Source organism: Diceros bicornis, chromosome 2, assembly GCF_020826845.1.
Source record: "Diceros bicornis minor isolate mBicDic1 chromosome 2, mDicBic1.mat.cur, whole genome shotgun sequence".
NCBI classification, from domain to species: domain Eukaryota; kingdom Metazoa; phylum Chordata; class Mammalia; order Perissodactyla; family Rhinocerotidae; genus Diceros; species Diceros bicornis.
The window spans coordinates 12,911,211-12,934,756 of NC_080741.1; the positions used below are offsets into that span (position 1 = coordinate 12,911,211).

At 48.5% G+C, this 23,546-nt stretch overlaps 1 protein-coding gene across 1 annotated transcript in view; it reads right to left on the minus strand.

The window, feature by feature from the left end:
- Window positions 1–17,077: 17,077 nt before the first annotated feature.
- The window catches only part of CLSTN2 (calsyntenin 2), a 577,645-nt gene continuing 571,176 nt past the window's right edge, over window positions 17,078–23,546 (minus strand). Inside the window, exons 13-17 of the mRNA XM_058551984.1 lie at window positions 22,132–22,302; window positions 21,508–21,653; window positions 21,258–21,381; window positions 20,379–20,563; window positions 17,078–18,424 (exon numbers count right to left, since the gene is read on the minus strand). Of these exons, the coding sequence (XP_058407967.1) occupies window positions 18,224–18,424; window positions 20,379–20,563; window positions 21,258–21,381; window positions 21,508–21,653; window positions 22,132–22,302 (827 nt within the window). The 3' untranslated portion in view covers window positions 17,078–18,223. The remainder of the gene's footprint in view (window positions 18,425–20,378; window positions 20,564–21,257; window positions 21,382–21,507; window positions 21,654–22,131; window positions 22,303–23,546) is intronic.

Genomic DNA, 23,546 nt, shown 5'->3' on the forward strand with positions numbered 1-23,546 from the left:
ACCCACATGCTCTGCTTCTCAAAGGCAACATTTCCCTCCTCAAGGCTGCTCATTCCCTTGCAGTGAGGGCAGACACTGGCTCAGCAGCACAAGCACAGTACTCAGAACACCACGTCTGTGAGGGAATCTGGGCTCTGCCACTCACCAGCCGCGCGACCTTGACAGGAGACCTAATCCTTCTGGAGCCCAGTTCCTTCCTTTATAAAATGGGGATGAAGATGCTTTCCACAGGGGGTTGCTGGGAGGATTAAGTTAGGAAAAACAGTGAAGTGCCTGGTCCAAAGTACATGCTCAGCAATTCTTTGTACATCTCCATGCCCTTTCTCTTTCCTCTCTTTCTGGAAGCTTCTTCACTGAGGAGAAAAGAGGAGTCCACCCATGGAGAGTGTTGTCCAGGCTAGACCCCAGAACCACTGAATGAATGAATGACGGAGGGGATGAAGGAAGGACTGAACGAACAAGGGTGTGACCTGCGCTATCTATTACTAGGGGATGGAGGGAAAGTAGTGGTCATAGTTGTGGTGACACTAATTACTTAGTGAATGACTAAAGGGCTGGACATTATGGCAGCCACATTACGGAAGTTATCTCATTTAATTATCACGAGAGTCCTTTGAGAAAGGTGCCATTATCACCACTTTATAAATGAGAAATGAAAGCTCAGGGAGATTGTCACATACCAGTGGTGCCATGACCAGTAGGTGGTTTTACTAAGGTATCGTGAAGAGAGAAGGCCACAGATATGTATGTGTGTGCGCATAGGTGTATTTGCAGGTATATGTACACGTGCGTACACACTCATGTATGCGTGTGCATGTGTGTGTGGTGTTTAAGTCCCAAGAAAACAGTAGGCACTCATGACATGATTGTGCAATTAATGAATGACTATAAATGTCTGTGGTATTTAGAAGGGTGAAGGCAGATAAAGTGAAGCATAGAACAAGAATAATGGTGGATAATGTGGCATTGAGGAAGGAAAGTCAATTCACAGAGGGCTTCTGGGGCTACCTCCCTCCTGTTTAGGGAAGAGAAAACTGTGCTGAGGGCTCTGAGCAAGGCCAGAGGTCTGTGCTCAAGGATCCTGTGAGTCAAGGCTATGGGCCTGTGCCCAGTGAGGGTACTGGTAAAGTCCGTAGGCACATACTGGAGTCTCTGCAATGTGACCAATGTATGTTAGCACCCGGAGCTTGCATTCTTAAAGGTTTCCGAGTATCTTTATAGTTATGATAACACTGGGAGTCACAGAATATAGGCAGTTGCTTTCGGACTGACTGGAAGCAGGCTGTCTCGAGTGGCTATATGGTTAAAACTGGTTAAAAGTACCAGTTTGTACCTTGGTGATCCTGAACTCTGGCATCAAGTAGCTTCGGATTATTTACTTAGCCTCTTTATTTTCTCGTTTGTAAATGGAGATATAAATCTCATACAATTTTTGTGAGGTTAAAATAAATAATGCCTACAGAGTACAGCACAGTTCTGGGCACCTAGTTAGTGCTTAATAAAGCACATATGTTGGTAGTGATTCCCATGACCACGCTTTGTTACAGTGGAAAACATTTCTAAGCCATATTTCATACAGCTTTATTTTAATTTTATTTATTTATTTATTTTTGAGAGGAAGATCAGCCCTGAGCTAACATCCGATGCCAAGCCTCCTCTTTTTGCTGAGGAAGACTGGCCCTGGGCTAACATCCATGCCCATCTTCCTCTACTTTTTATGGGATGCCGCCAGCGTGGCTTAACAAGCAGTGCTTCGGTGTGTGCCTGGGATGCGATCCCGCGGACACCGGGCCAGCGAGGCGGACCTCGCGCACTTAACAGGGGCGCCACGGGGCCGGCCCTTAGCTTTATTTTAAGATCACTGAGAAGACACAGAGAAGCTCTTTGGAAGTTTCCTCCCTTGGTTTACTTTGCTAACATGATCTGGTCGTCGTTTGGTTGGCTTGACCCAGAGTGTTAAACCAGGCTGTTAACACAGTGAACAACCAGTGGAGAGGAAGAGAGAAGGCATTTCCCAGGGACGCCATGTGCCGTTCATAGTACTGGGCCTTCAAAGATAACGTTGGGTCATTTATCATTTGCATTTCCCGTTAGCAGCTGAGCAGTCCGGTGTGCTTGATGCCAGCCAGTTCCAGCCCAGCCCCGTCTCCACTCTCCCAGCTAGCGCCAGTCACTGCTGCCATCACATCCATACTCTAGCGCCCTCTATCGGCGGCAATCTCGCCGTGATTGGGCTCCGCAACTTTTCTTGGCCTTGGAAATGAGCTGATTCAATCTGAGATCTTGCCTTCGTGTGCAAGAAGGTTGAGAAGTTTAAACGTTTAAAGTATACTATTAAGTGGGCTGTTGGAGCAGATAGGCCTTGAGGGAAGTGGGGCAGGGTCTCAGAGATGTCATACCTAGGATGAAATTAATTGCTTGAAAAACCATGCCTGAACGGATGGTTCCCCTGGATAAGGCACTAACAAAGGGAAGAACCTGGGCCTTGGCTCCAGGTCCTTATCTGAGGCTTAAGGCAACATTTCCCAAAGTGAATGCCGGTCCCAAGCATGCTTTATGAGGTAAAAGGTTCCATAGTCAAATTGGTTTGAGAAACATTCTTTTTCCTATATTATCTTCTAGATGACTCCCACTGCACATTTTGAAAATTTCTGGAGTGAAAGAAACCTGTTTAATCCATTCTTTTCGGGAACAGAACTTTATCAGGGAAGTTTTTTTTAGTAGCACCTATTAAGGAACAAATACTCCATGCAGCACACATGGGGAAATCCAGGCTCAGGGAATTCTTGAATGGAAGAAGTTGATGGGGAGTTACCTGTTGTGTCTGCCCAGTCCCTCCCCTCTTCTGGGGAAAGTTCTCTGGGTCTTCTTTGAGGAATGCTCCTTCTCTCTCCCAGTTATGTGCTCCTGGAGGCAGGGAGCTGTCAAACATGGACCCCAGCCCCACCCATAGCCACAGGGGATGTACATGACACAAATGGGCCCAAACAGTGCTTAACCAAGACTTGGAGCTGCTACTAAGGACACGGAGACCCTGCTTTTCTGAAGGTGCTGCAGTGTACATGTGAGCCTGGGGGCACAGACCCTACCTAGTAATGAAAATTGGTGGGAGAGCATCTGCCAGCATGCAAAAAGGGGCAGACATGAGGGACACCTAGTTAGTGCTTAGTAAAATGTATATAATATTGATTCTCATGTATTAATAGTATACAATATATAATTATATATGTAATTAAATAATTGTGTACATAATTGTAATTATATAATATATATTTATATATAATATATATTAGGACTTGCTGAGGTTATTAATATGTAATTATAAGAGTGTATAATTATATATAATAACATAATTTAGTATAACATATGTATACAGTATAACATATACAATATAATAACATATTTAACAAATTTAGATTATAAAATATAACATACACAATATAATTTTATGCTTATATAAAAACAAGTATATAATTAAATATAATAATATATTAATAACCTCAGCAAGCACTCATAATTATGTTATAATTATGTTTATATTAAATCTATAATATTAAAGTATATAATTATATCTAGTTATATATGTATAATATATAATAATCACCTTAGCAAGCCATAAGCTTCCAGTCATCAGTGAGGCCCAGCCACACCCCACCTCTTCTCACTGTTGGGTGACAAGAGCCAAAAACTGTGTACCCTTTTGCTTGGGCTTGTCCAAGTTGCCATCAAAAGAACCCTGATGAAGACAAGCCGCTTCTGGAGTGACTGAGCCTCCTCCAAGCTGCCTGCAGTTCAAGCTTGGCCTTAGGTAAGGCAACACTGGCTGTAGAGAAGATTTTAAAACTCATTAAAGAATCCAAAAAGAGCGAAAGGGAGCACCTGGAGGTCAGTCCCCTTTTGGAAATTCTCTGCCCTCTTAGGTGGGGACCTGGCACTGCTAACTCTGCTTTCATCTGAGTGGCCTCATTTCCTCTCTCGTCCCCTCCTCCGTGTCCCCTGGCTGTGCCTCACTCCTCAGTCTCGAAAAGCCGGGGGGATACAGTCCGATGGAGGTTTACGATGGAGGACAGACAACCTGCCTCCTTTCTTGTCCTTTCTGTCCTGGCTCCCTCTGTCTTCCGGGCACAGCCGGCACGGAGCACGCTGTGAGCACAGCCAGCGCAGCACACTGTCTCTTCGTTCTGCTTCCTCCCCTGCCCACACTCTGTCTTCAGTGACTAAGAATAGATTAATGTAACCGGTTATAGCGATAAATGACAGTGGCAGCATTTCATGCCTGGTTGTGTGAAGGAAGTTTTGATGTAGGAGCACGGAGTGTTCCCAACACTAGGTCGATCCTTTAGGTCACGGGTAAAGGCACGCCTGGGTTTTTCCCTACACCTGACCTATAAACAGCGATGTGCTGGAGCTGGCTCCCCAGCCAATTGGTGGTGTCTTTCCAACTCTGAGTTCAGTGACGTCACGTTGGTAGCTTAAACTCAGCCATGGTGAGAGTATTTACTTCATGGGAATCAGCAAATGCTACAAATTAGACCCCCCTCCCCCAACAGCTGCTTGTTAGCCATTTACCAGCACACCACTGCCCAGAAACCTCTTCACCTTGGTCCTGCCTTTGAATACCTACACGGCTGATCTTTGCTTCTCTCACCTGTTCCTTCTGCCACCCTTGCAGTGGCATTGGTGAACAGCCATCACCCACAGGACCGAGTACTCTGAGTTGAGGGTGTTGTGACGATTTTGTTTTTCTGATCAGACTCACCTGATCCACACTAATATAGTCTAGAACAGAGGTGGCCAACTGATCACCTGGGTGCTGAATTCAGCCTGCCAATCTATTTTACTTGGTCCACACGGCATTTGTTAAAACATGAATTAGTTGCCAAAATTCAAAATCTGGTAGATTTCACATGAAAACTTGTGTTTCTGACACTCTTGAGAGAGGAAATCAGAAGATCTGGCAATAATGGGCAACCATCCTTGCATTGAAACGTTGGCTAGAGCCGAAGAGCAGTGACCCCTCTGGACTTGGCGTGCATTTTTCTTTTCACCACAGCCCCCATCCAGGTAGCCATGCTCACGTACAGTGCCTGCCTTACCTCTGCGGCCGTTTGAGTTTGGCTTAGAACATGTCCAGAGCTCTGTTCCTCCCACCCTCCACTAGGGGCACTTTACAATAAGGCACGACATGCTCAGGGGTGCAGAGGATGGTAGCATCACATTCCACTGGGGAAATCAAGGATGGCGTCACTGATGAATAGCTCTGGAGCTTAGCAGTAGGACCTCACATTAGGGATAAGATTTCCGTGGTCTAAGATACAGGAGGGGGGATGGCATCCCAGGTAGCAGGACCAGCAAGTGCAACACCATGGAGATGGGAACACTCACCACTTGCTTTGGGGATACCAAGGCCTAGGACTCATGCTGGGCAATCAGGCAATATGAGGATGAAAACGTAGGTGGGGCCAGGTCGTTGAGGACCTTGGTCTGGAGGTTTAATTCAGTTCAGTTTCATAAATACTCTCTGACCCCTTTCTATCCCAGGCTCTCCACCAGAGCATGAACACAGGTATGACTGAGATGAAATTTCCGTCCAGGACTTTTATCCATAGTTTAGTAATTTGTAAGTTTTGTTTTGTTGGTGTTTGTAAGTTTTTTCCATGGACTCTCTATTACATCTCAGGTTAACCTAATATGAAGCCCTATACTGAAACCTCATAAACCAGGCCCTTTTCAGGTTAAATAATACAGCTCATTTGCTCTGAGGGCCTGGGGAACCCCTCAAGCTCCAGGAGACTTGTACAGGAAGGGTAAGTTCCGAGAAGTCTCTGCAGCCTGTCAGCTCCCAGCGGAGCTTCAGTCTCATGGCAGGCACGGAGTCTGAGAGAGGGAATCTGGGGAGCAGGCCACTGTGGGGGCTGAGGGCTGAGGGAATGCTTTTGAAAGAGACAAGAGGGAATAGACAGAGAAGGAAATGAGGAATCTATTTATCAGACAGCAAGGACGTGGGTCTGGATTGTTTTGGGAATAAGGGAGTGGTGAGAACTGTCAGGGAAGCCCAAGGATGAGTGTGTGTGTAAATTACCAAGGTGAAGATGGAAGGACCCCAAACAGACAAAGCCTTCTTAGCCTCCTTGTGGACTCTCTGAGATGTAATAGAAAAAATATAATTCAATGTGATAAACATGCTGTCTTAACATCAGACAGAAGAACTCCTCTTAGGGTGTGAACAATCTGTATTTGAGAGAAGATGGTGATAAACTGCTTGAGGTAGAAGGATGGGCATGGATTTTGGCAGGAGACCAGGGTATGAAGAAAAGATGATGAAGCTGCTCTTCAAAAAAAAAGATAAGAAGTTGATTTTTACTTCTGAGAAGGCTGGGGAGAGATGAGAGCAGGGGAGGAAAGAGGAAGATGGAGAGGGCAGGCAGAGGGCACACGGCTGGGGGAGCGTAGCCAGAAGGAGTTTAAAAAATGGTGATGCCTATTGTGATATGTGATGTTTGCCATGTCATGTGCAATGTGACTCATCTCCATGACTTCAACACGTCCAAGAAATCTTTGTTTGAATTTTCCCTCCTTCCTCTGGAAGCAAAGCGTAAGGCTTAACCCCTGGGTCAGGCCAACATGAAACAGGAGGGAGAGGCAGCTGTAACGGCAACTCACAGAAGCCTAGGGAAGTGCTCTGGATCTGCACGAGCTTTGGGTGGGGAGGGAAGCCATCTTCAGGGGACTCCAGGGGGATGGTGGCCCTGGGTGGCACCTGGGTATAAGGCAACGTCAGCTTGGAGGAGCAGGAAGGAACGGGCTGAGAGAGACAGAGCTGTGTCCAGTCCCGCCTGCCCTCTGCAACGCCCCTACCTCCTCCGGGTCTCATCTTCTGTAGTAAGAACTACCTGCTTCCGGGATTAATTAAGGTCACACACAAAGAGCTCCGGCACTTTGTAGGTACTCAACAAATACATTAGGATTGTCTTTGTATTGGTGTCCAGTCACATGCAGCCGAGTTCAGCTCTGGGGGTGACAGGGTGCCCCTGATGGAGGCCTGATAGAGACCGATTTGCCATGTCACCACCCCTCACGTCCCACACCCCTCTCTTCCCCAAGCATGGATTTAGGATGGAGCCCCAGAGAATGCGGACCCAGCCAAAGTGGTTCTCGGTGTCTCCCCTCATCAAACAGTCTGAAGAATAAAAACTCTCAGAGGTCATCTTTACTGTGAAATTCTAAAATCATATTTATTCACCAATTCACAGAAAGTGTCATAATGACCACCAACATGAATCAGTTTGTAGGCATTTACAAGCCAAGGCTGAAAATAAATATCTGTGTTGAATACGCATTTAACAAATTACTTGGAAACTGCAAGAAACTTAATTGTTAGAAATTTAAAGTTGTGATTCAAATGTGGGTAAGATCACAGTCTTAGGAAGAAGCCCAACAGAGCCCGTGATGGTTCTTTTTCTTCCTACGTCTTTATGTACATACAGGTTCTCAGCGCCCCTCTCTCTGTCAGCCTGGACTATAGGACAGCTAAATGAGGCAGGGGAGGGGTGCTCAGAGAAGGCGTGGGGAGGGGAAAGGGTATTTTCTCTGATCCTCCGCGACTGGGCTACCTCATTCATTGAGCAAGATGACACGTGCTCTACCGAAATTAGATTCAATAATCTATAAATGCATACAGTCCTTCTAACAAGATAGTCCAAAGTTTGCATTGTGTCACACTCATACACACACAATAGTATATTTAGCAAATGAACACATTTTCTAGACCAAAAGGATTCACTCTTTGAGGCAGCTGGAAGAGCTCAGAAATCTGACGTGCATCAGGTACACACTGGCCCCACCCCGGAGCTGCAGCCGGCCGCTGTGGGAGACACTCTGGCCAGACTGGCAGTAACTGCCCAGACAGTAATAGTGATGGACAGCGATTCTGTAAAATGACGCTGCTGGTCCTTCCTCTCTCTGCTGTGTCAACACCACAGAGGCTCCGGGGAGAGAGGGCTCACCTCCATCTCAGACCTTTCCCACACACGCTGCAGCTGGGCGGCTGGGAATAAACAGCCATCCGAGGCTTCTAAAAGGTGGTAGCATCTCCAGATTCCGGAGAAGGGAAGGGCTGAGAGAAGAAATCACTAGACCTTTTAGACTGGCTGAGCCCAGAACCTTTATACTTGGTTCCAGAATTGTGCCCGAGGCTGGCAAAATTCAACAGCATTTCACCAAGTGTTTAGGAAATGGCAGAGGCAGTAGGAGGGGAGCCCCCCACCGTGCTCCCCGTAGAAATAGCTTCTTGGGTGATACGCAGATGTGGTCTAAGGGCTACAAACCTACTATGTGCCGCATCCCGTAACTGCTCGCAGAGAGCAAGACCCAGTGCCTGCAGCTGGCTGAACATTGCTCTGAATCTGCAGCAATGTAGGTTCCCAAAGGCTTCTCCTCAGCCAGTTGCTGATGACCTAGGAGGGGGCGTGGCTGGCCTGCTTCTCTGCCACTCATTTAATGTGGGGTCTAGTGACACTAGTGAGGGTCTACCATGTAGTGACAAGCTGGACCTTCAATTTCCGAATGCTTACCACACTCCTACTATGTGCCAGGCACTCTTCCCAGTGCTTTGAGAGCTCAAAGTAAACAACAATAACAAGAAAGTGTGTAACATCCAAACCAGTGCTTCTCAGGAATTTAAAATGTGTTGGGACCATGGACATCTTTCTGTATCTTACCTATTTCTGTATTATAGATATGTATATGCATATGACACACATATTTAGTTGTCCTTAGCCTACTTGTCTCTGATTGTTAAATATAAATTAATTTTCTAAACTAATGCCCCACCAAGTCATTCTGAATCTTACCGTAGCGACATTATAATGTCCATTCCAATAACGTAACATACCAAACTCTAACACCTACAGATTTCTTTGAATGCAACCAACTTCTACATGCAATTTCTTTTCTAAACTCACCAACTGGTTTTCTTCAATTTCCTTCCAAGCCTTTCCAGCTCACGGCACCAACAACTTTTTTTGGAAGCTACTGAGGTCAGGCTGGAAGCAATCGGGTGGATTGATACATCACGACTAGTTCAATGAAGAACTGAAATCACCTTTAATCACCTCTGACTTCAGAAGCAATTGATTTGACTGCCTCTGTGCTCACCCAGCCAGACTTAGCCATAGTTTGCTGAAACTTGGATACAGATTTCAATACAGAGCAGAGCTCTGGCTTCCTGGGTGAGGGGGTTCCTGTTGCTGTCACTCCTACCCAGCCTCACCTGTTCCCTCTCCAACTCTGACTCACTTTCCCCTCAATCTCTCTTCTCTTGCTTTTTGAGTGATGAGCTATGGGTATCAAGTCTAACTTCCTGACCTCCAAAAAGCTGTTACTTTATCTCCACCACTTGAAGTTTACTAGTGAAGATGAACATGACCTCTCCTGAATCCTCAACATCAGCGGCTCCTTTGCAGCCATGTAGGGGAGCTGGGGGATGGGTGCTCCATGTTGACCATGAAGGATGTAATTTTGTCTCCAGGGGTGGATGTGCACATGATATTCACATTTGTGATCCACAGGCACAAGCAGAGTCCCTTGTCACAGAGGCCCTAATGAACCTTTCCCAAGAGCAGCTGCCTCCTCAACCCTTCCCCTCCCTTTTCCATACAGGGGCTGGGGTCTGTAGCTGAGACTTGTTAATGCTCTGCTTCTGCACATAGATACAACCTGTGGGCTCATTTCTCTAATAGCTCTTTCTGTTGGGAAAAGAACTCTCAAGATTTGTGTCTCTGTGTGTGTCTCACTTCTGTTCTGAACTGCTCAGAATAAAGGGTCTGGGCAGCAGAGATGCATTTTCATTTCAAGATAAAAGCAGACAGATATTAAAGCCGACATGTTTCTATTGCCTGTGATTAATACACACTGTCTGCATTTTGGCTCTTCTCACGTCTGCTGCTCTCTTTTCATTAGTCTGTTGGGAATTGAGCTTCATCTTGATGAATCTCCTCTGTGGTGAATCTGAGAAAAAGGACCAGAGAGCAGCATGGGGCTGGGTCATTAACAGATTAGGGCTTTCTCTCCTCAGTCAGGATGCTGCCCATGACCCACAGGGCGGAGCAAGAGGGCTCATCAAGGCCCATCTGTCCCTGCCCCTTGCTCAGGGGCTCCTTTTACTGGTTACAGCTGGGAAGGGGTCACTCTCCAAACAACCCCACTCCTGTTCTTTCTCCGTTTGGGAAGCAGGAATGTTGTCCTCCCCCCACTGCACTTCCACTCCTCCTCGTTCTGATTTTATGAAAGACCTTGACTTAGACACTAAAAGAGAAGATGGAGGAATCTTCCTCCACTGGATCATCTTAATATTTCAAACCCAGTCCATTCACTGAGGTCAAGTGATCTCTGGTATTCCATTTAATTCACCATTTATCGAGCACATGCTGTGGGCCAGGGGCCATGCTGGACACCAAGGTGTTATGATAGACAAGTTCCTCTTCTTGCCTTGAGGAGGGGCCTGTGACAGCCGAGGAGACAAGAGTTGAGGAGCCATACTGGCCTCACACAACTGTCTGCCAGGGTCCTGGGCAGGTACCCCATCAGGTGCCTGGGAAGTAAGGACTGTGGTTCCATTTCATTCCACTGAAAGTTCTCTTGGAGTGGGACCCTGAGTCTGGAGACGTGTCACCTCAATGGTCCAGAGGCACCCGGTCCTCAGAATAGGAGGAACTAGCCGGTGTTGGGACGCAGGTCTCACCACTGTTTCTGACAAATGTAAATGCCTGGTATGGCTTGCCTGATGACACCCTGTGTCTCATCTGAACCCAGCCTTCCCCATGAAATCCCCCCATGACTCCCTCACTTCACCTGGTGTGGCTGGATCTGACCTCCTGACCCTCAGTCCTTAATGTCTTCCTGTCCTGCCTGACCGGATACAGGTCCAAGCCTGCCAACGAGAACAGAGCCCATCCTGCTTCCAGAACCACCAAAGCCCTCTCCATCCACTTCCTGCCATCCTGTTCCATGTTCTTTTGTCCCACAGGAGGCTTTGTAATAAGGGACTAACCTCAGGGAAACACAAAAAATTGCCTTAAGTCTTGGGAGAGAAATGTTTCATCAGAGAATTCACGAAGAGAGGCGAGGCTGTACAGAAAAACTCTTCTGGATCTAAGCGACAGGAAGAGACACCTTACCACCCCCGCTTGGGTCGCTCTGGTTTTCTCCATGCTTTCCCACTACAAACACCTGGCAAGCCCTCTTTGTTCTTGTTAGCATAGTCTAATCCGTTAGAGAGGAGTCATTCTCGGTGTGATCTCTGTGGCTTCAGGAGACTTGGGTGTGCATTTAATCAGAAGACCTTTTCCAAGTTGGGTTGGAAAAACAGAGGTGTCCTTTAGGGCATTATGGAGGACTCAGCCAGGAGACTGCTGAGAGGACCAGGAATGTGTCTCTGAGCAAGGGAATCGGGGTTCTCAGGAAATAAACAGCAGCGCTATCTCTCTGACGCCAGGTGTCTGGGATCCTTCCCAGCCCATTCCTCCTCCGTCCTTCCACCCCAAGGCCCAGCACCCCAGTCTTCTGACTCCTGGTCTCAGAAATCCTTATGCGAGGACAGATTCTGCACCCCAGCTTGGTGTAAATGACCGATAGAGCGCCAACTAGTTCCTCCCAAAGGCTTGTGGACCCTTATAGAGTATAAGCCATACATCAAAAAACTAAATCAATCATTGGTGGACCTCAGGCATCTGGTGGGGGGTAGGGGAGGAAGGGCATTGGTGGAGCCTGGGACCTTTGTAGGTCTTAGAAATTTGAGGACCAAGACAGATTCAATCTGTAGAGAAGGCTGCAGGTTTGTTCTTGGTTTTAGTTTTTCACTTTTAGTAACATCCAGAATGAGTTACTGCCCTTCCAAGAAAAGCCATTCATTTCCCATCCAATTTTGTGTTGGGCTGTGATGCTGCATGCCTCAGTCTCATTACAAATGGAGCAGTGCTGCAGCAACCTGGCAGAGTCCTTATATGACCCCGCTCCATTCTCCGCCAGGCCCTGACAGCTCCACTAGCCAAGCCGCTGTGTGGAGAGCAGCTGTCCTGGTGATGCAGGGTCATTGCTGCAGTTTAATTGTTTCCCCCTAAAATATGGCCCTGGAGGAGGCTGCTCAGCTTACAGGAACCTGGAAGGTGGCCTTCCTAGAGATAGGAGGCGTCACTTTAGCCTCTCCTGGGCTGTGTCTCTCCAGTACGAAGGGGTCAGACCATCAGGAAGTGGCTCATGCCCGGAGGGAGGAGTGGCGTTGGGACTGAGCAGGGTTCCCTGAGACTACTGCTTCAGGGAGTCTGGATAGGAGCCTGGAGGGCCCTGGAGGGTGGGTCTGCTGGGCCCCGCTCATCACTACATGACAAGTGATTATTCTATCTTGTCAATAGTCATCTCCTCCCAATGCTAGTGAAAGTCATTCTCATCCTCTCCATCAGTGGCTCTCAAACCTTAGTGTGCATTTAAAGAATCAGAGAGCTCTTTAAAACACAGACGGCTGGGCTCCACCCCCAAAGTTTCTGACTCAGTAGAGCTTGGTGGGGCCTGAGAATCTGCCTTTCTCCCTCATTTCCAGGTGATGCACTGGTCCAGAGACACACCGGGAGAACCTGTGCTCCATAGTGTCGTGCGAACCCTTGGCAGGTCCTCCAGAGTCGGGCCCTGGTTCCCTCTTTGGCTCTGACTTCAGCCCCCAGAGGTGCTCCCTCACATCAGGCTGTTCATGCCTTTGGGCCTTGGCTCACACCAGCCCCTGTACCTGGGTTACTTTCAAGGTCTGGCTGGCTGCTCTTCATACTTAGGAACTTCCTTTGGCCTCGTTTCACTGAGTCTCAGCTGTCAGCCCCTTTATATCCACCAGGTGGGCAGGGTGACTGGCTTTCATCCATAGGTCAACAGAGTCAGGCTGGGGGCAAATTAGAAACATTCAGGGACGCGTTGCCTGCTTCCCTAGGGAGCTCCTCAGCGGGCCTCAGCAACGTGTGCCAGGGCTCCCAGAATCACACCTGCCATCTGACTTACACTTGCCCACCTCTCCCAGCTCCAAACTTCTGTCCACAACAGTCCTGACTGTTCTCGGATTGCCTCCAACACTGCGAAGGAAACATCCCAGCAGCTCCAGAGACAGGAGATCCTCACGGGCAGGGCCACGCCTCATTCATCCTCCTTCCCCTGTGCCTGGCACAGGGCCTGGCGCACCACGGGCGCTCAGGGAGGATTTGCTGAATTACATTGAACAAAGCTGCCAACACAGAATCCCACCTGTTCACTGATGGCATACGGGAATGTCTGAGTGCTTTCTGGGGTGCTGGTGGAGGTAACTCTTTCTGTCTCTTTTTTGTCTTTCTGGGATGGAGTCAAGTTTGGCTTCTAATCCACAGCCCTTATAAAGCCAACTCTCCCTTCCACTTGGTGCCAAAAGAAAACCAGAGCAAGATCTATAAAGCAGGTACAGAATAAATTTATAAAGAAAAGCAAATAAAGACAGAGAAACGAAGGTGCTGGAGAAGACTTCAAAACTTGCACTGCTTATTTCCTTCGCCTACAGCTGGACAACGGAAAGCAGTTACATGAAAATTAAATTGTACCAGGGGCTTTGGCTTGTCAGCCTCGATAAAGGTCTGATGCAGACAGAGAATCCTGTACCAGCTGTAGTCCGGAGAGCACATTGCAGGGGGCTTTGGGGACCCCCAAAGGCCTGAGAATTATCTCACCTGAAAATCATCTACTTTTTACTGGTAAATTCTTTCAAAGAATCAGACCCACCCTCTCACTTTTTTGTAAAGCAGATTTGGTTAATTCAAATGAGGAGATGGTTTAAAAAAGTCCCTTTTTTCTTCCTCTTGCTCATATTGAATCACAGAGCCAAGAAGACTGCTAATTTCGAAGTGCGCTGGGGCGGGCTTTCTACTGATTATGTTGCTCTTGATTCAAACAGTCACAAGTCTTTAGGATCATTTTTAGAGCAGCGGCATGAGCAGGGCTGACGTGGAAATCAGTCTACGATAATGAGCACTCCTGCTCAGAAACCATTACAGGCTGAGCCGTGCGGAGAAGGCTCTGTGCCTGGGAGTTCGCCCTCAGCTCATGGGGTTAGCGCTCAGCGGTCAGTCAGTTCCTGGGCCCGGGGCTCTCGGCTCTGGAGGAATGCTTGCCTGCCTTTGAGTCAATTTGGCAAGTAATAAGTGTTTTTGCTTTCATGTGGCCACTGGAACATGGACTATTAAAACAGCTTCACTAAGGACTGTTGAGCTGTTTGTCGTTCATTTTGGAGGCAAAGACCACTGGGTAGTTGAAGGGAGGGTCTGAGATGGCAGTTTGCCTTCCCTTGGCAAACAGAGGGCTGCCTTCCGTGCACATATGGTGGGGTGTGCAAACCATGGCCCTCGGGCCAAAGCTGACCCACTGCTAGTTTTTGTATAGCCCGCGGGCTCAGAAAGGTTTTTCTATTTTTAAACGGTTGAAAATAAAAATCAAAAGAATAAAATTTCATGACACGTGAAAATAATATGAATTCAAATTGCCTACTTTTTAAGAGTTCCTAAATAAAGTTTTTTGGGAACATAGCTACATCCATTAGTTTTTGTATTGTCTGCTGCTGGTTTCATGCTACAGTGGCAAAGTTGAATACTTGCAATAGAGACCATATGGCCTGCAAAGCCTCAAATATTTACTGTCTGGTTCTTTATAGACAAAGTTTGCTGACCTCTGCCACAGGTATAGGTATGGAGGACACTGCTTTCCACCAGGACCCCTCTCCCTGGAGGGGCCATGTCCACAAGGTACAGTCCTTGCTACATGCACAGATGTATGGTCTAAACTGTGTGTTAGGATGATTCAGCCATTCAAGAAAGTGGTAGTGAAATGAGATCCCACTGATATTTCATTTTTGTTATCTAGATGAATTCGGTCCTTGGTCAGATTTATAGCATTTGATTAAACCTATTAGAATATACTTTCAGTATTCTTTAAGACAGGTAGCCAACTCACTGATTGCTTTACTCCATTGGGCAACTCATTCTATACTGGCCTTTTCCATCTCAACCTCCTCTTCCTCCTCCTCCCTGTCACTGGAGTCACTTGAGAGGTGTCAGCTTCTCTATTCTCCAGCTCCAGAGAGCAGAATCTGGTCAGCAACTTGGCAAGATAAGCAACCATCACACCTGTGGCGAAACCAGTCAGCTGTTCCTCCCGGGGACAAGCTTGCATCTGCCACTGCTAACGTCTGGATGAGAGGCCACAGGGTGTCCAGGCCATCTGGGAGTTTTGGTTCCTGGATGCCAGCATATGGAGCCTGGCAAACACTGGGCTGACTAATGACATTTTTCACTTGTGGTTAGAGTATCTGGTGGAGGGCAGGTTACGTTACTCACCACTCACCTGGACGCTCCTGGAAGCTTCTGCTACTTTTCTATAACCGCCCCTTCTTGTTCTCACCCATGGTGACGAGCAGGGCACTGGGAACATGGTAATGCCCACTGACCCAGCAGCATCCTTTCAAGTGCCTCGTCTTCGGAACTGGCCTGCAGAGTGTGACCTCCCACAGCAGGAGTTGATGGAAAGGGCTCTGACTTGGTGTCCCCATTGTTTCTCTACATGTGAGTCCAGTTGCCAATGATTCAACTCTACTCCCCTAGCCAAGTGCTGCTTTCACCTGCTCCCTCCCCACAAAAAACCAAGAAATATATCAAGATTTCACATGCCCCAAATAACTCACTCAACCATGAACAAGTGATGCAGCCATTGGAGACAGCCGGAGGGCCGGAGGAACACCTTCCCCACCCTAACCAAACCAAAAGACTGAGCAGAGAAAAGTGCTCCCATAAACACCAGACTTAAATATTTTAAGTCAAAATCCAATTCAAAAAGAATTGGTTTTAAACATATAAAAGTATTCATCTTACTGTCATAATATTGGGAGAATTCTGTTAGCTCCTAAATGCCTGACCGAAGAATCTCTTTTTATTTAACTAAGGGGATTGTGAGGACTAACCAGCCCTACAGATTTTCTCCTTGTGGATGCGCAGACAGAGCCAGAAAGAAAAGAGCTATTTGGTTGGGAGAATTCACAGCAGTGTCTATTTCTGTTCAATGAATATACAACCCCAAACTTCTGTCAACGTTTTTCCCTAAGAAGGGAAAAATAAGAGCACCGTTGAGTTTGCCAACATGTCCCTCTTCTCTCCGTGACTTCTCTCCCTCCCTCTGCATCTGTCTCCTGAGTAATTTCTATGCCTATTTGCGTCTCCTCTGCAACTGTCTGGTCCTCCGAGGGGAGGAGCTTATCTTCTCCAGCTTTATCCCTTTCCTACAGCTGCTGGTAGAGTGCTTAGCACATAGTAGGTCCTCACAATGCCTGTTAGCTGCATAAGTATGAACAGCAGTAGAATCAGGGTGGCGGGACCAGGGGTGGAAGGTGGGGGGTCCAGTCTTGTCTATATCTCTGAATAACTCTGAGCAAGACGCGAATCCCTGAATCTCAGTTTACTCACATGAAAATGTGTCTGACAACAGATGTCCCAACTCCCTCACGGGATTATTGTGAGGCTCAAAGGAGGGAACAGATGCAAAAAACACTTTAGGCGATGGCAAAAGCTTCATAAGGTAGTTTTCTTGAATCAGAAGTTTGCAAAGGCCTATCATGCATCACTGGGTGGATGTCAGAATAGAGGACATTGGCAGTGATCCCCTTTCTTAAGCTCTCTCTGTTTTCATGATGCAGGGACTACAATGAACGGGTTCTGAACTTTCCTTTGAACCTGAATGCCACTGTGACCAGGAACCAGCTCTGTGCCTCTGCCAGACCAACATGGCATGGGGACGGTGGGAGGACGGGGACAGATCGTACAGACTGAGGACAAAGCCCGAGATATTGGAAACAGACGTCCTCAGAGCCTCATGGTAGTCCTATACGGCCCAGCCCTAATTCTTGCCTGCTATTCTCTCGCCACAAAAGATCACAGACCAGTTACTATAGCAACAATTCTCTTCACGGGATGTCCACGTTAGGATGGAGATGGAAAAGATTTCCTTATTTAAAAAAGAAGAAAGAAAGAAATGAGGTTTTTGGATATATTTGCCCTCCACCCAAAGCATTGCTCCTTCTATGAAAAGAAGAAAGAGGAAGCTGTCTTGATCGCAAACACATTTCTAATTCCTGGAAGTTAAACCTCCAAACTTTCATTTTAGACTCGGCACAGTGCATGCTTGTTCTAATACATCCGAGAGGAATGTATTTTCTCAAGAGGCAAACCAGTGTGAAATAGGGGACGAGGGACCGTAAGACTAGGTGGTGAGAGCCTTGGCAACCTCGGGCCACCCTCTGGCCTGGGAGAGCCCAGCCAGCCCCATCTCCCAGATCTGTGCCCACCATGAAACCCAGCTGTGTCATCTCATCAGCCCTTCTGATCCCCAGATGCAGGCTTGTCACGGCTGTTGCCTGGGGCAGTGTCCAGCAGGACGGCCATGCAGGGACTCAATGGCTGCCAAGGCAGGCAGGTTCTCTGATAGCTTTCATTGGGGACCAGGCCCTGCTGTGGCCAAGGATCTATTCTTGGTTTCAGACTTTTCATCTAAGCTTATGTGGCCTCAGAAAGGACAAAGGGAAAGGCTCTTCAAACTGGGGAGGCTGTGTACATGTGTGTATGTGTGTGTGAACCTTTCCGTGTAAACAATTCTGCCTCAACAAGGCTTCCTGTAAGCATTAAGGGCTAAGACCTCGGGTGTGTGAAGTCTGACTACCTGCCTGTATGGAGCCACCTGGAGTCAGGTAAGGAGAACTTGCCGGTCTGTGTGGAGAGACGGCTGAGTCAGGTGCACGCACAGTGAGCTGGAACCCAAGGGCACAGGGAACATGGGGCCTGGGGGAGGTGAGTGACACAAAGGCTGACTTTCTCCCCTGCAGAGAAGAGTCAAGGCAGGACTCTGCGGATTGGTGGACAGGACACTGGGTGAGCCCAGAGCAGGAGAAGTGGGGGCTGCAGGACCAAGTCCACCCTGAAGTCCCCACTGATGATGATGCTGGGCTTCTTGGAATCACGCCAGGGCTGGGACATGGGGAGTGCCCAAGGCCTACAGGGCGGGTTCCAGGACTCTGGGGAAGGCCTGCCCAGACCTGTCATCAGAGGCGACGTGTGACAAACTCGGGCATACATCGGGTGGGGCTTACAAAAGGGACACGTGGGCGGGCGCAGACGGCCGGGCACTAGTAGGGGAGGGTGGAGTCGTCCCACTCCAGCTGGGCTTGCCTGGCTCCACTCTGCCCGTGTCTGCCCCTGCCCATCCCTTCCTCCTCCTCCTCATCGCTGTCGTCAGAGTCGCTGCTGCTGGAGCTTATGTCTTCCTCTACTTCCTCCTCCTCCTCTTCTTCAGTCTCATCTTCCCCACGCCCTGGTTCTTCATGTTTCTGGATGTCAGGGAGAGAAGGGAAATGCTCATCAAGGGCCAAGCAGAGGCCACTCTGGAGCTTATGTCTCTCCCTCCACTAAGGAAACATTTAGGGCCCCTTGGAATTCCTTTCCCTTAATGCTAAATCCTTGGGCCTGGAGATAGGCTTTCTGGAAGGGAGGTCCTCTGGTGAAGGGCAACTCAGAGGGCTAAGGACAAAGACAAGAAATAGCAGTGAATTCCAAGATATGGACTCAAGGTAAATTATTGTGTGTTTTAAACACTGGACATTAAGCCAATCCCAGCCATCATTCAGTGAGCCTTTCAGGCCAAGGTTTATTTTCTGGCATTCCCGGAGCCTATCTATATGGAGCTTTCCAAGTCTTAAATGTTTGCCTCTCAGTGAGAGAATGGCATTAAAGCTTACACCCCTTTTCCAGGTGGGAATATAATGTCTCTGGGAGCAGAAGGTCTTCTAAGCCAAGACTCAGGCGTGCTGCCCCTGGAAAATATTCCAGAAGGAATATTGTCGGAAGGACAAAGTTCATGATCCTTATTTTCCATGCCTGCCCCTCACCTTCTGACTTGTGTCCTCAAACTCTACCCCACTCTTTTCTAGGTCCATCACCTCCCCCCAGCTTTTTGGTGATTCCAGCCAAATCTTATTTCTGGATTTATGTTTCAAATTGAACCAGCCATAAAAGATGTGTGCCCTTGCTTGGCTGTGTCCGCTCTCTGGAGTGTCTTCTCTTTTACCTTTGCTCCCCCCGCCAATCCCGCCCCGAATCTTACCCATCCTTCAAGGCCTCCCTTAGGCTAACTTCCTCCAGAAAGTCATCCTTGAACGCTCCAACCCCAAAGGCTCTTCATGCTTATGCTTCACTGACCACTGGCTTCACCAGGTCAGCTCTTGGTAGGTACACTCCTGCCCGGTACTCAGCCGGCCCAGGCATAAGGATCTTGTTTCCCACACCCCCGGCTCAGCTCTCCAAGAGTGGAAATGCTGGAGGCCCCACAGCGGTGCGCTCAGCACTATTCCCACAGCTTGTACAGGGAGGAGCTGAGCCGCACCGGCATGCTGGCTTTGAAACCGGAGCATGAGGCGAGCTGAGTGGGAAACCAGGCACCAGACTGGGATAAATCTTTCATTTCTCAGTGGCTCCTCCTGATCTCCCCCTGCTTTCCCTCTGCTGCCTCTACCTCCACCTGGCACCCAGGGGCAGACCAAAGGGCATGAGGTAAGCGCCTGCCCTTGATATTCATACGCCCAGAGCATGGGCCGTGGACACTCATGGCGTGGATTCTGGGCGCTGCTGGCTAACTGGAAAGATACGACCTTCAGAATCAGGCAACCTTGAAGTTGAATCTTGGTGCTGCCAAGATTCAGCACTTGATTTCAGCACTTTGCTTTCCCCTCTGAGTTGGTTCCCACCTTGATAAACGAGGATGATGACTCCTACTTCACAGGTTGCTGGGAAGATGAAGTCAGGCGGTTTATATAGAGCACCTCGTGCAGTTCTGGCACAATGGGGGCTCCATAAACGGCAGGTATTCCTGGAGTATTTTTGTTTTAACCTATTCTGAGCCTTTAAGTGAGCTCTGCAGGCAGATGGAGCAAAGCTATCTAATTTACACCGTTAGTTAATCAAAAATTCAATACTGAGTCCCTAAGTGTTAGTCAGCTCGGAGCTAAATACTATGGGGGAGGCAAGGGATAGACACCACATGGCTGCTTTCCTTAAGAAATGTCTGATTCTGTCTGCAGGGGGAGAGCAATTTACACGTTTTTCAATCAGTGAATGCAGCTGGTGGGAGGGTATGGTCCATTCAGGTGGAGAGGGCTGGAGGAGCTCAGGGAAGGGAGGGATCAGTGGCGCTGGGCTAGCTGGGCAGCGCTTTGGGAACAGAAAAGATTGAGCTGGGTGGAGGGGTGGCATCCTGCCCCTGGCTCCCAGCCCCTGTATGAGGATCACCTCCATGGGGTTGACTGTGATGGTGAGCGCAGAGTCGTCCCAATCCATCTCGGCCTCCTTGGCAGCCTCCGTCTCCTGGGTGAAGTGCTGGTGGGCCATCCGGACCCGGTACACGCCCATGGCCACGACAAACACTAGCATGCACACGGAGATGATGATGACTACCGTGGCGACGCTTGGGACCACTGGAACGAGGAGGGAGTCCACATGACATGGTGAGCAAAGGCCTAGCTCAGTCTTGGGTGGAGCATGAACGAAACATCCATGTTTAGGTAAAAATCTGCCCCTCCAGCTGTAGACTCTGGGTCAGCACCTTACTTTCTCTGGACATCACTTTTGTCATCTATAAAGTGGACTGAATAATTCCTATCCCATGGGTGGTCATGAGGAATAAATGAAATAATCTGAGTTTCCACACATATAGTAGGTGCTCAATAAATGCAAGTTCTCATCTATCTCTTGCTTTTTCCTTCAAATTCTGGGGCAGCTCCCATGGAGAGCCAGGCACTGTGGATTTTAGTAGGGACAAGCAGAAGTGCCCACCAGACAGCGGCCCAATATGGCAAGTGCTGAATGGAAGTTAGGGTAGGAGACTGCAATATGGGGCACACGTGTGTGCGAGCGGGTGGAAGGGGTTCAGCGAAAGCTTCATGCAGCACGTAGCTTTGAGTTGGGCCTAAAAGGACTTGCAAAATTCCAGCCCAGCCCTTTGTACTAACCTCTGTTATTATATATTTGTAACTTCTCGTGTCCTTGACTGGCTCCCTACTCAGTTCTGGGCACCTGTGGCTGCTGCACCCCCAACTGTCTGTTTAGTGGATGGTCTTGAGTCATAATGACCACCTGGTGTTCTGAGGTCCCTCCACCCAGGTGACCTACCTGCACTGTGCTGGATGCTACTCCGGGACTCGGGGTGGTGGACAGACTGGAGGAAGGGAGGCTGCACGATCAGGTGGTTGACGTGCTCCTCGTCTGAGACTCTGACCTCGTGGAGGACGCTGACCTGGGGAGAGTGGGGAAAGGTGCTGTTGACCAGGAGCGGCAGGTGGGCCCGTGGTGGCAGTCCTCCTCAATAAAGGAGGGATGAATGGGTGAGCCTGGCTCCCCTGCAGCCGCAGGACTCACTCACCTCCAGGTTGAACTCATTGCTGGTGTAGCGCCCGTTGAGCTCCGAGCACTTGAGCCTGAACCGCCGGGCCCCGAGGGAGGCCGGGCGCCAGTTGCGGTAGCGGACGTGATGCAGCACCTGCTCGTAGAGGCTCAGGGAGCCCACACCTGTGCCAAGAGAGCACACCTGTCACGAGGAGGCAGAAGAGGAGACGGGGAGACAGGCTGCGGCTGCTGGGGTTTGTGGGTCTCCTGAAATCGGCCAGGGTGAGAGCTCGAGATGTTTGGGGCAGACAACGTGCTGAAGCAGAAGTTCTAGGGAGCCAATTAAACTGATCCACAGGATTCCCACGTAGACTGGTTGGCTTCCATCTGCCAAATGGTGCTATAATATTTGCTGAGACGACACATTATAGGAGAAGGCATCCACCTCGTTTCTACAGAGATTCCCCTAGGAGTGGGATGTGGGTCAGGTCCTCAAGATGCTGGAGGGGCTCGCTAAAGGAGGGGCTAGAAACCCATGCTCTGAGGTCAAGGGTCCCTACCTGACCCCACCTCCATAGGAGACAGAGCTACCATCACCTCCTGACTCCCCGCACGAGGCCATTCTGAGGACCACTGGCCAAGGGGCTGAGCACAGCCTTACCGTAGATGGAGTAGCCCGCAGTGGAGTTGGTGGCATCCAGGTGCCGCTGGTGGAGCTCACTGTGGTTGAGCTCCAAGCACTCTTGTCTTGGGTCCAAGTCCCCTCCCAGCACCAAAATGTCACAGAAATCTAAGTTGTGAAGCATTTCGTCTAAGACTGCTGATTTGGGGGCTGTGGGAAGACAGACACATGGAAAACACAGGTGTGAGGACAGCTCCAATACCGGCCCTGGGATGTCACCTTCCTCCTCTACGATTGCACCCCAGGCTCAGACTGGGTCAGGAGAAGAGGCTGTGCGATCTCAAACACCACCTCCACTGCTCAGATGGACGTGCAGGCAGCCTGAGGTTGGGCGCAAGAATTTGCACGAAGAGCATAAATACAGTAATCAAAAGATGTGAATTTGAATACCAGTGCTGCTACTGAGAAGCTGAATAGTGTTAGAGAAACTATCTACCCCTCAATTTCCTCATCTATAAAGAGGGCAAGCATCTTGAGGGGATTGAAAACAGGGTCTGGCACACAGCAGGTGCTCAATAAGCAACAGCTCTCATTTGGGACCAGCAATAAGTGCCCTCCACCATGCTCTCATAGCTTTCCCCATGTGGTCATGGTGTGTGCATCTGTTGCCCCAGCAGACTCTGAGGTTCTCGAGGCAGAAGTGCTGTTTATGACTGACCCTCAGTATCTAACCCAGGGGCTGGCATGGAGCAGTATTACCACACATTGCTCAAGTGGAGCTGCATTGTAAATATAATGAAATAACTAAGTAAATTGGTTAGTCTAGTTGGCAAGCTGTTGGTCAGACTAACTGTCCTTTATGATTTTATGACCCCAAATTTCCCAAAGGAGTGTTTGAGTGTTGGAATGCTGGATAGGCTGACAGTCCTAAATTAAAATGCTACCTTGAAATTATGGAGTCCTTGCTTTGTGCCAGGCACTGTGCAAACGGAATCCTAACAGACATAGAGGGGGTGCTATCACCATCCTCGTTGCATGGATGGGGAAACAGAAGGTCCAAGGGGTGGGGTGGGTTGCCCAGGGTGCCCAGGGTCACACAGAGAGCAGGGGAGGAGCTGGGACAGAAGCCATGACTTTCTGATTCCACAGTTTGTGAATTCTTAACCTCTGGGCCAGAGGTCTTCAACTGTTTTCCATCTTGCAGCATTTTATTGAAAAATTTGTGAACTGAGATCACTTAAATAAGTATATTTATTTATTTACAAAGTGGACTAATATATTTTGTGCATTATAAAACATTTAGGAAAATAGAAATTAAAAAAGGATTCACTAAAGATGAATTATTCTAAATAATTATTTTATTTTGTTTAATTTTTTAGTGATACCAAAAATAATTTTTGCTCTCACTAAATATGTATTATTATAAATGATTTCGTAGGCTTAATTTTTAAATG